The following is a 12,374-nucleotide window of genomic DNA, read 5'->3' on the forward strand; positions in this document are numbered from 1 at the left end:
TCAATTTTTGGAATAAAACAAAAAATAACATCAAAAATGTTAGTTATTGAAACGATGTCGTTTGAGATAAATTTTATTAAAAAAAATATTTCTAAAGCTCAAATTCTGAATCTTGAAAAAAAAGTAAAAGCATCTTAATCATTAGACCAAAGTAATACGTATGACATACACATTTTAGTGTTTTACGAATCCATATTTTATAAATTTAAACTAATTATTATTAATTTAAATAGTTACTTTATAATATTTTTTTTACTTTGTAATATTAGTAAAAGTTTAAATATGTTGTAAATTAAAATTAAATAATTTCTCAATTTAATTTTTTATGTTACATATACAAAACAGAAACTATTCACTTAGTTTCAAAAAAAAGGAACCTAGTCATTTAGTGGTGACCCAACAAAATACATCTAGTGAAAATAAAATCTAGCAAACCCAATAAAAACCGAAAAGAACAAAACGCCTAGCCACAGATACCTCAAAACAACGGACAGAAACCAAGTAGCAGAGCTCATTGTACTCTCGACAACTGATAAAGCTCTTCCTGAAGAAGTTCCACTACATTCTCCTTCGATAACGACATGGTTTGGTTCCTCGTACACCAAACTTAGACCACAATTCACAATCTCACCTGCTCCATCTATCACTTTGAATTCGATTGAAGCGTCCGTAGGAACACATTTCTGATGTTCTGGCGAACCTTCTACATGATTTGTTATGTGGGAGCAACTGGTGTAACCGATAAACACATGGTCTGAATCAATCTTGCGCGGTTCAATCCAACCTCCACCAAGAATGCAACTGAAACGTGTACATGTTCCAAGTTCGTTTGTGAACTCACAAGTGCATTCTATTGAAAAACTGTTGATCTCATCTTGGAATGCAACAACAGCGCATAGAACTATTGTTGAAAGTCTGTTGTCACACCAATGTGGTGGAAACTTCAGCTTTAACGTTGATCCAATCATGCCATGGTCAAACCATGAAGGTACTTTCGCTTCCTGGAAAGGAAGTAATGAATAAAGCTTCTGAAGCATGTCCCTGAAAAAAGTAACACAGAAACCAAAACAAATCATAAACTATTAAAGAGATACAATTAGATAAATAAATGTGAGGAGTGAGACCTCTTTATAGCATCTACGTGCATCTAGCTGGCTTTTCTTTTGAGCATACGTTGTGATGCTATTTTTTGCAGCTTGTTCAAGACTGTTGCAGTTTGTGAAAATGAATTTAGATTGAACCTTTTCCATATGCTTAAGAATGGCCAAAGGCGTTGCAACTGTTTTCAATTTCTCGCAGCCATGTGCATCTAAGATCTCCAGATTTGGTGGAAGCAGTGGTATTGAAATGAGATTCGTGCAGAACTTGAGGTCAAGCAGTTTCAGATGACATAGTAGACTGATGTCATCTTGCAGTTTGGTGATCATATCATTCCTGCTTAAGCATAGACGCTGCAATGAGGATATGCCGTTCACGCCACGTCTTAGTTCACGTAAGTCTTCCACTTGTGACTTATTCAACTGCAATATATGTGGCATGTCTGTAATTGATGTCCCGTCAAGCAACAATATCTGCAAGCATTTCATGTATACAATAGGAACTGGAAAAGTCTTGAGGTTTAAACAACCAGATAGCACCAGTTCTTGCAGAGCTTTCAGCTTCCCCAGGCATTCTGGAACTGCCACCAACTCTTTGCAGTCTTTCAAGTTCAATACAATCAGTCTCTGGAGCTTCCACATGGTTGTAGGAAGTTGACTAATGGCAGTTCCATCTAAGTGTAGGGTCTCTAGATTATCTGAAACCACCCGGAATGTTTGAAGGCTTGAGCAGTTGGTGAGGATGAGAATTTTCATAGAGGTGAGATTGATATTTGGGAGAACCCTGAGACTCGTGCATCCTCTCATGTTGAGGAAAACAAGACGTTTCATACGATTCATCTCACGAGGCAACTCCTCCAAACTCGTGCAGCCTTCAAGATTCAGTCTCTGGAGGCTTTCAGCATTTAGCAACCCTGTCAGATTGCTTAACTTGCTTGCGTGGCTAAGATCAACCCACCTTAACTTCGGTGTATCCTGTAAATCAACAGTCATAAAAAAAAAAAACTAAGCAACTCTAATCTAGTAAGCTAATGTGAACTTGAAACAGAGACGCACCTTAACACCCTCCCAGACCTCTTCAATCTCGCTGAAAGGCAGGTTAAGGTCGGTAAGATTCCTGGGGTTGAAGTCTTTTGGAAGTTTCTCCAAAGGGAATTTCAGCCAGAAGAAATATCTTATTTCTTCCAATGGAAAATCAAGTCCCTCGGGAAAGTTCAGTTTGCAGTCAGCTTCGCATTCTCTATGACAACGAGAACTATAGAATTTGAGGTACCTAAGATTCCGCATCTCAGCGAAAGTACATTTTTCCAAAGGAAGTTTCTCCTTCAGTTCAGACATGTCAAGGAAAATACCCCTCACACTGCCTGCTCCCTGCTTAGCCATTTATAAGACAATAGGTTAGAAAGCTAAAAATAAAAGAGAACATCGAATTTTGCTACACTCTATTAACAAAGGTTTTTATCTTACAGATCTTTTCTTCAACGCACCAACAACACCTTTATGGTTCCAGAGCCTACGCGACCCTTGTGAACCAAGTTCCTTGCCAAACGTATACAGCAAATCATGCATCTCCACTCGTCCACCAGAAATGTTTATCAAAAATTTACTGGAAAGATCCTTTAGATCAGACTCCACCAAACACCTCACGTAATACTCATCCCCTGATCTAAAGAAACAAGCGACGTCAAGAAACACATCCTTTTGAAGCTGACCGAGTCCATCGTTACTTATCTGCAAGATATTTTGTATAGTCTTATTGGGACTTTGTGCCAGCTTGCGAAGAACTTAGTTATATTTAACACAAACAAAGGAAGTACACAAGACTACAAAGTGTCAAAGCCCATTGTCGATGAAAGCAGAAACGATGTAGGAACTGATCAACCGAAGCAATGGTGAAGCAGGTAACTAAGAAGATTGTTACCTGGTGTGAATCAAGTCACAAATTTCACTATAGAAAGTTTATACTTTACATATACAAAACAGTAAATTTAGTGATGACCCAGAATATACAATTATTTAGTGAAAAAAATTTCTAGCAAACCTAAAACCCGAAATGCATAAAACACACAAAAACGTCAAAACAATGAACCAAAACCGAGAAGCAGAGTACCGTATACTCTTTCCAACTGAAGAAGTTCCATTACGGTCTTCAACAACGACATGGTTTGGTTCCTCGTACACGAAACTCAAACCACAATTAACAATCTCACCTGCACCTGCACCACCTATCACCTCGAATTCGATTGACGCGTCCGTAGGAACGCATCTCTGATGTTCTCGCGAACCTTGTACATGATTTTTAACGTGGGAGCAACATGCGTAACCGATAAACACATGCTCTGAATCGATCTTGCGCGGTTCACTCCAGCCTCCACCAAGAATGCAGCTGAAACGTGTACATGTCCCAAGTTTGTTTTTGAACTCACAAGTGCACTTTATTGAGAAACGTTTGGTTTCATCTTCAGTTTTCGGGAATGAAACAACAGCGCACAGAGCTATTGTCGAAAGATTGTTGTCACACCAATGTGGCGGAGTCAGCTCTAATGAGCGTCCGACTGTGCGATGGCTAAACCATGAAGGTACTTCGCTCCCTGGAAAGGAAGTAACGAATAAAGCTTCTGAAGCATGTCCCTGCAAAAGTAACACATAAACCAAAAAAAATAAAAAATAATCATTAACTGTTAAAGAGATCCGATTAAAAAAAAGTTAGGAATGAGACCTCTTTATAGGATCTAAGCTCATCCAGCTGGCTTTTCTTTTGTGCGTATGATGTGATGCTATTCTTTGCCGCTTGTTCAAGACTGTTGCAGTTGATGAAAATGAATTTAGAGTGAACCTTCTCCACACGCTTAATCTGGGCCATGGGGGACGCGACTGTTCTCAGTTTCTCGCAGCCATATGCATCTAGAATCTCTAGATTTGGCGGAAGTAATGGAATGGATGTGAGATTCTTGCAGCCCTTCAGGTCAAGCAATTTCAGATGATTTAGTTGACTGATGCCAGTATGCAGATTGGTGATCACATCGTTCCCGCTCAAGTATAGACGCTGTACTGAGGATAGGCCGTTCATACCACGTCTTAGTTCAGGTAAGTCTTCCACTTTTAAGGCACTGAACTCTGTCCCATCGAGCAACAATATCTGCAAGCTTTTCATGTTCTCAATGCGGATTGGAAAAGTCTTGAGGTTTGAACAACCAGATAGCACCAGTTCTTGCAGAGCTTTCAACTTCCCCAGGCTTTCTGGAACTGCCACCAACTCTTTGCATTTTTTCAAGTTCAATACAATCAGTCTCTGGAGCTTCACCATGCTTTCAGGAAGTTGACTTATGTTAGTTCCATCTAAGTTTAGAGTTTCAAGATTATCCGAAATCACCCGGAATTCCTTAAGACTTGAGCAGTTGGTGAGGATGAGAATTTCCAGAGAGATGAGATTCATAGGTGGAAGAACCCGGAGACTCGTGCATCCTCTCATGTTGAGGAAAATAAGACGTTGCATACGTTTCAGCTCCTGGGGCAATTCCTCCAAACTCGTGCACCCTTCAAGATTCAACTTTTTGAGTCTCTCGGCATTTTGTAACCCTGACAGCTTGTATAACTTTCTTGAGTGGCTAAGATCAACCCATCTTAGCTTTGGTGTATCCTGCAATCAAGAGGAAGCAAAATCTAAGCAACTTTTATCGAGTAAGCTGATGAAACCATAGGTGAAACCTAACTGAATCAGAGACGCACCTTAAGACCCTCCCACAGCTCTTCAATCTCGCTGTAAGGCAGGTTAAGGTCGGTGAGATTCTTGGGGTTGAAGTCTTCTGGAAGTTTCCTCAAAGGGAATTTAAGCCAATAGTAATATCTTAATTTATCCAACGGTAATTCAAGTCCGTCAGGGCAGTTTAGTTTGCGGTCAGCTTCGCATTCTCGATGGCAACAAGAATTATAAATTTTGAGATACCTAAGATTAGGCATTCGGCTGAAGCTACATCGATGTAAAGCATGTGCCTTCAGTTTAGACGTGTCGAGAAAAATACCTCTTACACTGTCTGCTCCCTGCTTTATTAACAAGTTAAAAGACAATATGTTATTGAACAGTCGAGTGCTAAGTGAACATCAGATTTTGCTACACTTTGGATATTAACAGGTCGAAGGTTTATCTTACCGTTTTGTTATTCAGCGCATCAATAATGTCTTTAACGTTCTTCCACAGCCTACGTGAACCTTTCGAACCAAGTTCCTTGCCAAATGTATACAGTATATCATGCATCTCCACTCGTCCGCCAGAAATGTTAATAAAAAATTTACCGGCAAGATCCTTTATCCCACTCACACCAGCAATATTGGACTCAGTGTCACAAGACTCCTCCACTAAACATTTCACGTGGGACTCATCCCCTGATCTAAAGAAACAAGCGATATCGAGAAATACATCTTTTTGAAGCTTCTCTAGTCCATCATAGCTTATCTTCAAGAAATCTTGTATGGCCTTATGGGGATTTTCTTCCAGGTCGCGAAGTTTTTCTCTCCAGTGAGCCTCGTTTTTTCCATGAAGATCAACACCCAATCTATTGAGAGCGAATGGGTTGCCGTTGGCATAATCCACAAACTGTCTAGAAAGCTTCATGAAGTTACCCTCCGGAGTATAGTCCTTACTACCAAAGGCAAAATAGTTGAAGTACTGAAAGCTGTCTCTGCCACTCAGTCTCGGAACCTCGTAGGTGTCATCAACTATCCCCTCGATCACCGACTTGTCACTAGTTGTGATAACGATTCTACTACCACTCGCAACCCAGTCACGGTCTTCGAGGAGGACATCTAGCTGTTTCTTCTCACTTACATTATCAAGGACAACAAGAGACTTCTTACTGAGTAGGGCTGCCTTGACTGCTTCAGGCGAGAGGTCAGCGACGTCTTGATTCAGATTATCATCTCTCAACAGCTCATTCATGAAAATATTTCGTTGATCCTGTAAACTATAAGGCTCTGTTTCTTGCTCTGTAAAACTTAATTCATTCATTGAAAACATATGGCATTATATAGCCTACAAACGTCAATAGATAACTCCGAAACTTAAGCATAGAAAACCAAGATAACTCCTAACAATACTTGAGCCTAAAGACTCGAAAAGATAATGACTAAACACCAAAACGATAACGACCAACTTCAACTCTATCATCTCCTTTATTCTCGCATCTCATTTGCTCCAACAAACCCTCCCTAAACTAAGCTTGGTCCTCAAGACTTAGCTTACTCGTTGCAGAGCAAATTCCAAGCTTGTCTCTCAAATCTTCAAACACTTCTCGTCGTAACGGCTTCGTTAGGATGTCTGCTACCTGTTCTTGAGTGTCACAATGTTCCAAGCATATCTCTCCATTGTTAACCAGTTCTCTCAAGAAATGAAAGCGTACTCCAATGTGCTTACACCTCCCATGAAATACTGGATTCTTAGACAGCTTGATTGTTGAAGTATTGTCACACCATATGACCGTGCCCCCTCTCACCAGATGTCCCAACTCCTCCAATACTCTCTTAAACCACACTGCCTGACATGCACAAACTGATGCTGCAACGTACTCAGCTTCAGTAGTTGATAGAGTAACGATTGGTTGCTTCTTGGAAAGCCAAGCAACTGCTGCTCCATCCATAAGAAAAACATATCCTGTAGTACTCTTTCGACTTTCAACATCCCCTGCAAAGTCACTGTCAGTATAGACCTGTAGCTCACCACTTCCTCCTCGCCTGTACCAGATTCCGAAGTCTATGGTTCCTCTTATATATCTTAAGACTCTCTTCGCTGCTTGAACATGAAGCTGTGTCGGTTTTGACATAAAACGACTCAACAGACTTACTGAGAATTGCAGGTCTGGTCGAGTGTTAGTAATGTACATAAGGCTTCCAATGATCTGCTTGTAGAAAGTCTCATCAACTCGTACTCCTCCTTCATCCATATCAATCTTACTTCCAGGAACCATTGGATTTCTGACTGAGTTGCAATTCTCCATTTCAAAACGTCTCAGAATTTCAAGAGCATATTTTGCTTGACAGACATGTATTCCATATGTCGTCTGCAACACCTCTAAGCCCAAAAAATATCTCATCTTGCCTAGATCAGTCATATCAAACTCCCTTTGCATTGACTTCTTGAACTCTTCCATCATCTTGAGATTATTTCCTGTATAGATGAGGTCATCTACATATACACTCACAATCAATGTATCACCATGTTCTGTTTTTAGAAACAGAGTTTCTTCATTCTTCGACTTCGTGAATCCATCCTTCTCAAAGTATTCTTCAATACGGCTGAACCAAGCCCTTGGTGCCTGTTTCAAACCATACAATGCCTTGTGCAGTTTGTACACCTTGTCCTCATGTCCTGCTACTTCGTATCCCTTAGGTTGCTGTACATAAACTTCTTCTGCAAGAATTCCGTGAAGAAACGCAGACTTTACGTCTAGTTGATGCACCTCCCAAGCTCTTTGTGTCGCAGTTGCAAGAATAGTTCTGATGGTATCCATTCTAGCGACTGGAGCATACACCTCTGTGTAGTCTATTCCATGTTCTTGCGTGTATCCTTTAGCCACCAACCTCGCTTTGTACTTGCTCACTTCTCCATTCTCATTAAGCTTGGTTTTGTATAGCCACTTCACACCAATGCACTTTGCATTCTCTGGTAAACTTGATAGCTTCCAAGTTTGATTCTTCACGATTGAGTCCATCTCTACATCCATAGCTTCTCTCCACTTTAAGCTTTTCTCTGCTTCTTCAAAGCTAGTTGGATCTGTAGAGTTGAATTCTACCATGTTAGCCATGTGCAACTCATCCTCATCGTCCATGTCTGCTCCCTCAGTGACGTAATCACTCAAGTAACGAGGTCGTCTAGTGACTCGTCCCTCCCTAGTTTGGACACCCTGCTCGTGGTGTGGCTCTTCTACTGCTCCTACAGGTTCTGGTGCAGGTTGTTCTGGTTCGATGTTAGCCTCTGTTGCAGGTACTGGGGCTTCATCATCACTGTTTTCTTCCTCACTTTCTTCCCAATATACATCATCATCGTTCCAAGTAAGAGTGGACTCAGGCTGATGATCCTTTTCTCCTTCCCAGTTCCATCCTTTATTTTCCTCAAATATCACATCCCTGCTCACTATTATCTTCTTCATCGTTGGGTTGTAGAGCCTATATGCCTTTGATTCTTCAGAGAAACCGACTAGCACACATGCCATGCTCTTATCATCAAGTTTGCTGCGTTTTACATCTGGAATATGGACATGACCAATGCTTCCCCATACACGAAAGTGTTCTACACTTGGTTTGACTCCATTCCACGCTTCTTGGGGTGTGATGTTCTTTACTGCAGTTGTAGGGCATCGGTTTAGAACATAGTATGTCCAGTTTGCAGCTTCAGACCAGAAGAACTTCGGTACTTTCTTTGCTGAGAGCAATGACCTCACCATATTCATCACTGTTCGATTCTTCCTCTCTGCAATACCATTCTGCTGTGGAGTATATGCTGCAGTCAGTTGTCTCCTAATGCCTTCTTTATCGCAGAAGTCTGTGAATTCCCTTGATGTGTACTCTCCTCCTCTATCAGTGCGCAGGCACTTGATGCTTCTACCAGTTTCTGTTTCCACCTTCTTCTTGAATATCTTGAACTGAGTAAATGCTTCTGATTTTTCACTCAGAAAATATGCCCATGCTTTCCGACTGTAGTCATCAATGAAACAGAGAATGTATTTCTTTCCACTAGGAGACGTTGGGCTAATAGGTCCACAAATATCAGAATGAAGCAACTCAAGTATCTCTTTAGCTCTCCATGTACTTTTCTTAGGAATTGCATTCCTTGGTTGCTTTCCCACTAAGCAGTCAGAGCATGTGAAGCTCTGCGTACCGAATGTAGGGAGTCCCCGCACCATGTCTTTGCTCTGCAATGTTTTCATCCCTCGATGGCTAAGATGACCGTACCGTTCATGCCACAGCTTTGGCATATCTTCTGCTTCTGTTTGAAAACAATGCTGCTTTGATCTCTCTGCATCTCCTGTCTGGTCTATCAAAGTGAATAGCCTGTTTGTACTCATCTTGCTTTCAACCAGTAGACCTCTTTCATCATGATAAATTTTGCAGGTTCCCTTTTGGATGACGATGGAGATGTTCTTCTCTTGCAGCTGTCCCAGACTTAGTAGGTTATTTTTGAGTTCCGGAATGTAGAAAACATCTCTGATTGTATAGGTTGTGTTCCTGAGCACAATCTTCACACTTCCTTTTCCAACAACCTCCATCTTCTTGTTGTTTCCAAGTTTGACTGAGTGTCTAAACTTCTCATCCACTGTTGAGAACAACTCTCTACTTCCACTCATGTGATTTGAGCACCCTGAGTCAAGGAACCATGTCGTCTTCTTTGTGATCTCTTTTGCTCCTGGTTGAGCCATCAACACCAGATCAGTATCAACTCCATCGTCGTCCTCATCTACTTCTATATATGCCATTAGTAGCATATCTTCATTATCCTCAGCATAGTTTGCTTCTTCCTCCCACTTTGGGCACTCATATTGAAAGTGTCCAAGTTTATGGCACTTGTAGCATTCCACAGTGCTTCTGTTTGTGAAGCCTCGGCCTCGTCCTCTACCTCTGCCTCTTCCATTGAAACCTCTTCCTCTGCTGTTTCCCATTCCTCTTCCTTGAGTCACACTCAACAGCTTATCTTCTTCCTTCTCTGGTTTTCTGAACTTCTGTTCATGAACCACTAAAGAACTCTGTAGTTCTTCCAGTGTGATGTTCTCGATCTCCTTAGACTCTTCTATGGAAACCACCACGTACATAAACTTCTCACTTAGGGTTCTGAGTATTTTCTCTACCACCTTCAAGTCTGGCATCTCCTCTCCATTACTCCTCATCTGATTCGTAATTGCCAGGACTCTTGTGAAATACTCTTCCACCTTCTCAGAATCTTTCATCTCAAGTAACTCAAAATCTCTTCTGAGTTTCTGCAACAACGACCTCTTCACACGGTCGTTTCCTCCAAACTTCTTTTTCATCGATTCCCAGATGATCTTGGACGTTCTCCTATCCAAGATCTGTTCAAACGTTACCCTATCAATGGATTGATAAAGGTAATGTTTCACCTTGTGATCATCTGTCTTAGCGCTGTCAAGTTGCTCTTTCTCCTCGGCCGTCAACGTTGTCACGTCCGTTGGTTCTTCGAAGCCTGTTTCAATCGCACTCCATAACCCCTTGCTTCGGAAGAAATTCTCCATTACTTCGCTCCAGTGATCCCAATGACCATCGAACTGTGGTAGTTTCATCTTATCGTCTCCCATCTCTTCGACTTTGATTCTTTGATCAAGAAAGCTCTGATACCACTTTGTAAACTATAAGGCTCTGTTTCTTGCTCTGTAAAACTTAATTCATTCATTGAAAACATATGGCATTATATAGCCTACAAACGTCAATAGATAACTCCGAAACTTAAGCATAGAAAACCAAGATAACTCCTAACAATACTTGAGCCTAAAGACTCGAAAAGATAATGACTAAACACCAAAACGATAACGACCAACTTCAACTCTATCATCTCCTTTATTCTCGCATCTCATTTGCTCCAACAGATCCATGGTGTTGCCTCTCCACATTCCACGGACATCACGAAGAAAAACACAGCGTCGGAATTTCCCTTCACACTCTTCGTACAGCTTATCCGCCAGGGTGGTCTTACCGATACCAGGCATCCCAACAACACCAATCGTACGTGTACTCTTGCACTCGAAATTTAACATCTCTACCAATTGCTCAAGACGTGCGTCCATGTCAAACAGTGGAGCTTCGGGCATTTCTTCGTCGTAGTCGTCGTCTCCGGAGGTAATGGGAGCTTCATGCGTTTCTTCTTCGTCTCCTGCAACGGGGATTTCCTTAGCCACATCCATCGAAAGCTCTTTAATGACTTCTTGTACAATTTTCTCTACGGATTCAGCTTCATCGCTGCAAACAAAAAAAACAAACAGACAAACCCATCAGAAGAAGTTACGTGACGTCAGTTGGCTATTTCAAGATTACGTACCTCATCTCGCCTAACTTAATGCCTGTTATCTGTGGAACATCCTCTAAAGCTTTTTTCCAATTGAATAACTTTTCAATATTACTAGTCCTAGTCACCAAATCCTTAAACCTCGCACCGAAAACTCCCTCTTGTTTGGTAACATCGCTAGTATTCACCTTGTAGAAGATAGGGATGACAACAAGTTTGCCTGAGTCGACGCACTCCTTGATCTTCACCAGCTCGTCCAAGCACCACTCTGATTCCGCATACAAGCTCGAGAAGATGGCCAGCGCGATCTTTGACTCCTCGATTCTCGAGAAAAGAGTGTTCAGATGTTTACCTCTGTTTTCGTCTTCATCCCTAAAGACGTAGATCCCATTTCTTAACAACGCTTTATAGAGATGGCTGACGAAACCGTTTCGCACCTCCCCTCGAAAGTTGATGAACACTTGATACTGCTGCTGCTGCTGCACTGAAGAGGAGGAGGAGGAGGAGGAGGAGGGGGAGTAGGAGGGGTTGGAGGAAATAGAAGCCATGATTGATGTGTCGAGAGACTGAAAGCATGTGGATTTAGATTTTTTTTATAAAGGTCTTTAAGCTGAGGAATGTGTGGAAGAAAGAAGGCCGTTGATGAGTGGAGCAAAAGTTCTCTCATCAGCCAGTGGATAATGGAACTTCTAAAAAGATCCCCCAAAGTGATTAATTTATAGAGTATTTGCACTCCCTACACAAAAATTATATGATATTTAGCTATATACACATTTCAATCCTTTCCCCACATATTTTTAGTTTACAATTACACTGTTGCCCCTATCACCTATATTACATCATAAACCGATATCTATACTATTAAAACAGAAACATTCTAAAAAATCTACTTATGCAAGGTTGTTGAACTCTTTCATTAATAACATTATAGTAATTAACTAATGGTGCTACATATAATTATAACAAACAATTCTATATCAACAAATAAAATGAAATATGTGGGACCCATTTCTCTCAATTTAATTTGATGTGAATATTCTTTCTTTTCTTTTTATTGTTTGTTACCGAATGAAGTTACATTTTCTTTGTTTTGTTATGTATTCATAATAAAATTAAAAAGCTACGGCAGTCACACTTTAAGTTATACAGCACATTTATAATGAACCATATTTTCTATATTTTTTTATTCTATGACTATTAATACTTCAAATCTAAGTTTGTGTTTTATATTTATTCAACCATAGCTACTGTGTTCGTATTATCACCTACAATCATAG

General features: G+C 40.7%; 2 protein-coding genes and 1 pseudogene across 2 annotated transcripts; all 3 read right to left on the reverse strand.

Annotated features, from left to right (window-relative positions):
- Window positions 1–292: 292 nt before the first annotated feature.
- LOC108819877 (disease resistance protein RPS4-like) lies at window positions 293–2,941 on the reverse strand (annotated as a pseudogene).
- Window positions 2,942–3,003: 62 nt separating this feature from the next.
- LOC108822582 (disease resistance protein RPS4) lies at window positions 3,004–6,046 on the reverse strand. Its single transcript, XM_018595696.2, has 4 exons — window positions 5,248–6,046; window positions 4,827–5,138; window positions 3,817–4,737; window positions 3,004–3,728 (listed from the first exon to the last, which is right to left on the reverse strand). The coding sequence occupies exons 1-4, from the start codon at window positions 6,031–6,033 to the stop codon at window positions 3,114–3,116; spliced, it is 2,634 nt and encodes an 877-aa protein (XP_018451198.2). The 5' UTR covers window positions 6,034–6,046; the 3' UTR covers window positions 3,004–3,113.
- Window positions 6,047–10,473: 4,427 nt separating this feature from the next.
- On the reverse strand, window positions 10,474–11,775 carry LOC130498592 (disease resistance protein RPS4B-like). Its single transcript, XM_056992069.1, has 2 exons — window positions 11,131–11,775; window positions 10,474–11,051 (listed from the first exon to the last, which is right to left on the reverse strand). The coding sequence occupies exons 1-2, from the start codon at window positions 11,643–11,645 to the stop codon at window positions 10,607–10,609; spliced, it is 960 nt and encodes a 319-aa protein (XP_056848049.1). The 5' UTR covers window positions 11,646–11,775; the 3' UTR covers window positions 10,474–10,606.
- Between the last annotated feature and the right edge of the window lie 599 nt (window positions 11,776–12,374).

The sequence above is a fragment of the Raphanus sativus genome, chromosome 8 (genome assembly GCF_000801105.2).
Source record: "Raphanus sativus cultivar WK10039 chromosome 8, ASM80110v3, whole genome shotgun sequence".
Lineage (NCBI taxonomy): Eukaryota > Viridiplantae > Streptophyta > Magnoliopsida > Brassicales > Brassicaceae > Raphanus > Raphanus sativus.

Bases quoted from the DNA above. Each gene is read 5' to 3' on its own strand.
- LOC108822582 (XM_018595696.2), bottom strand. From the start codon at position 6,033: ATGAATGAGCTGTTGAGAGATGATAATCTGAATCAAGACGTCGCTGAC. The intron at 5,139-5,247 runs GTAAGATAAACC...TTAATAAAGCAG, and splicing joins ATGCGCTGAATAACAAAACG to GGAGCAGACAGTGTAAGAGG. The intron at 4,738-4,826 runs GTGCGTCTCTGA...TCTTGATTGCAG, and splicing joins AGCTGTGGGAGGGTCTTAAG to GATACACCAAAGCTAAGATG.
- LOC130498592 (XM_056992069.1), bottom strand. From the start codon at position 11,645: ATGGCTTCTATTTCCTCCAACCCCTCCTACTCCCCCTCCTCCTCCTCC. The intron at 11,052-11,130 runs GTACGTAATCTT...TTTTGTTTGCAG, and splicing joins ATTAAGTTAGGCGAGATGAG to CGATGAAGCTGAATCCGTAG.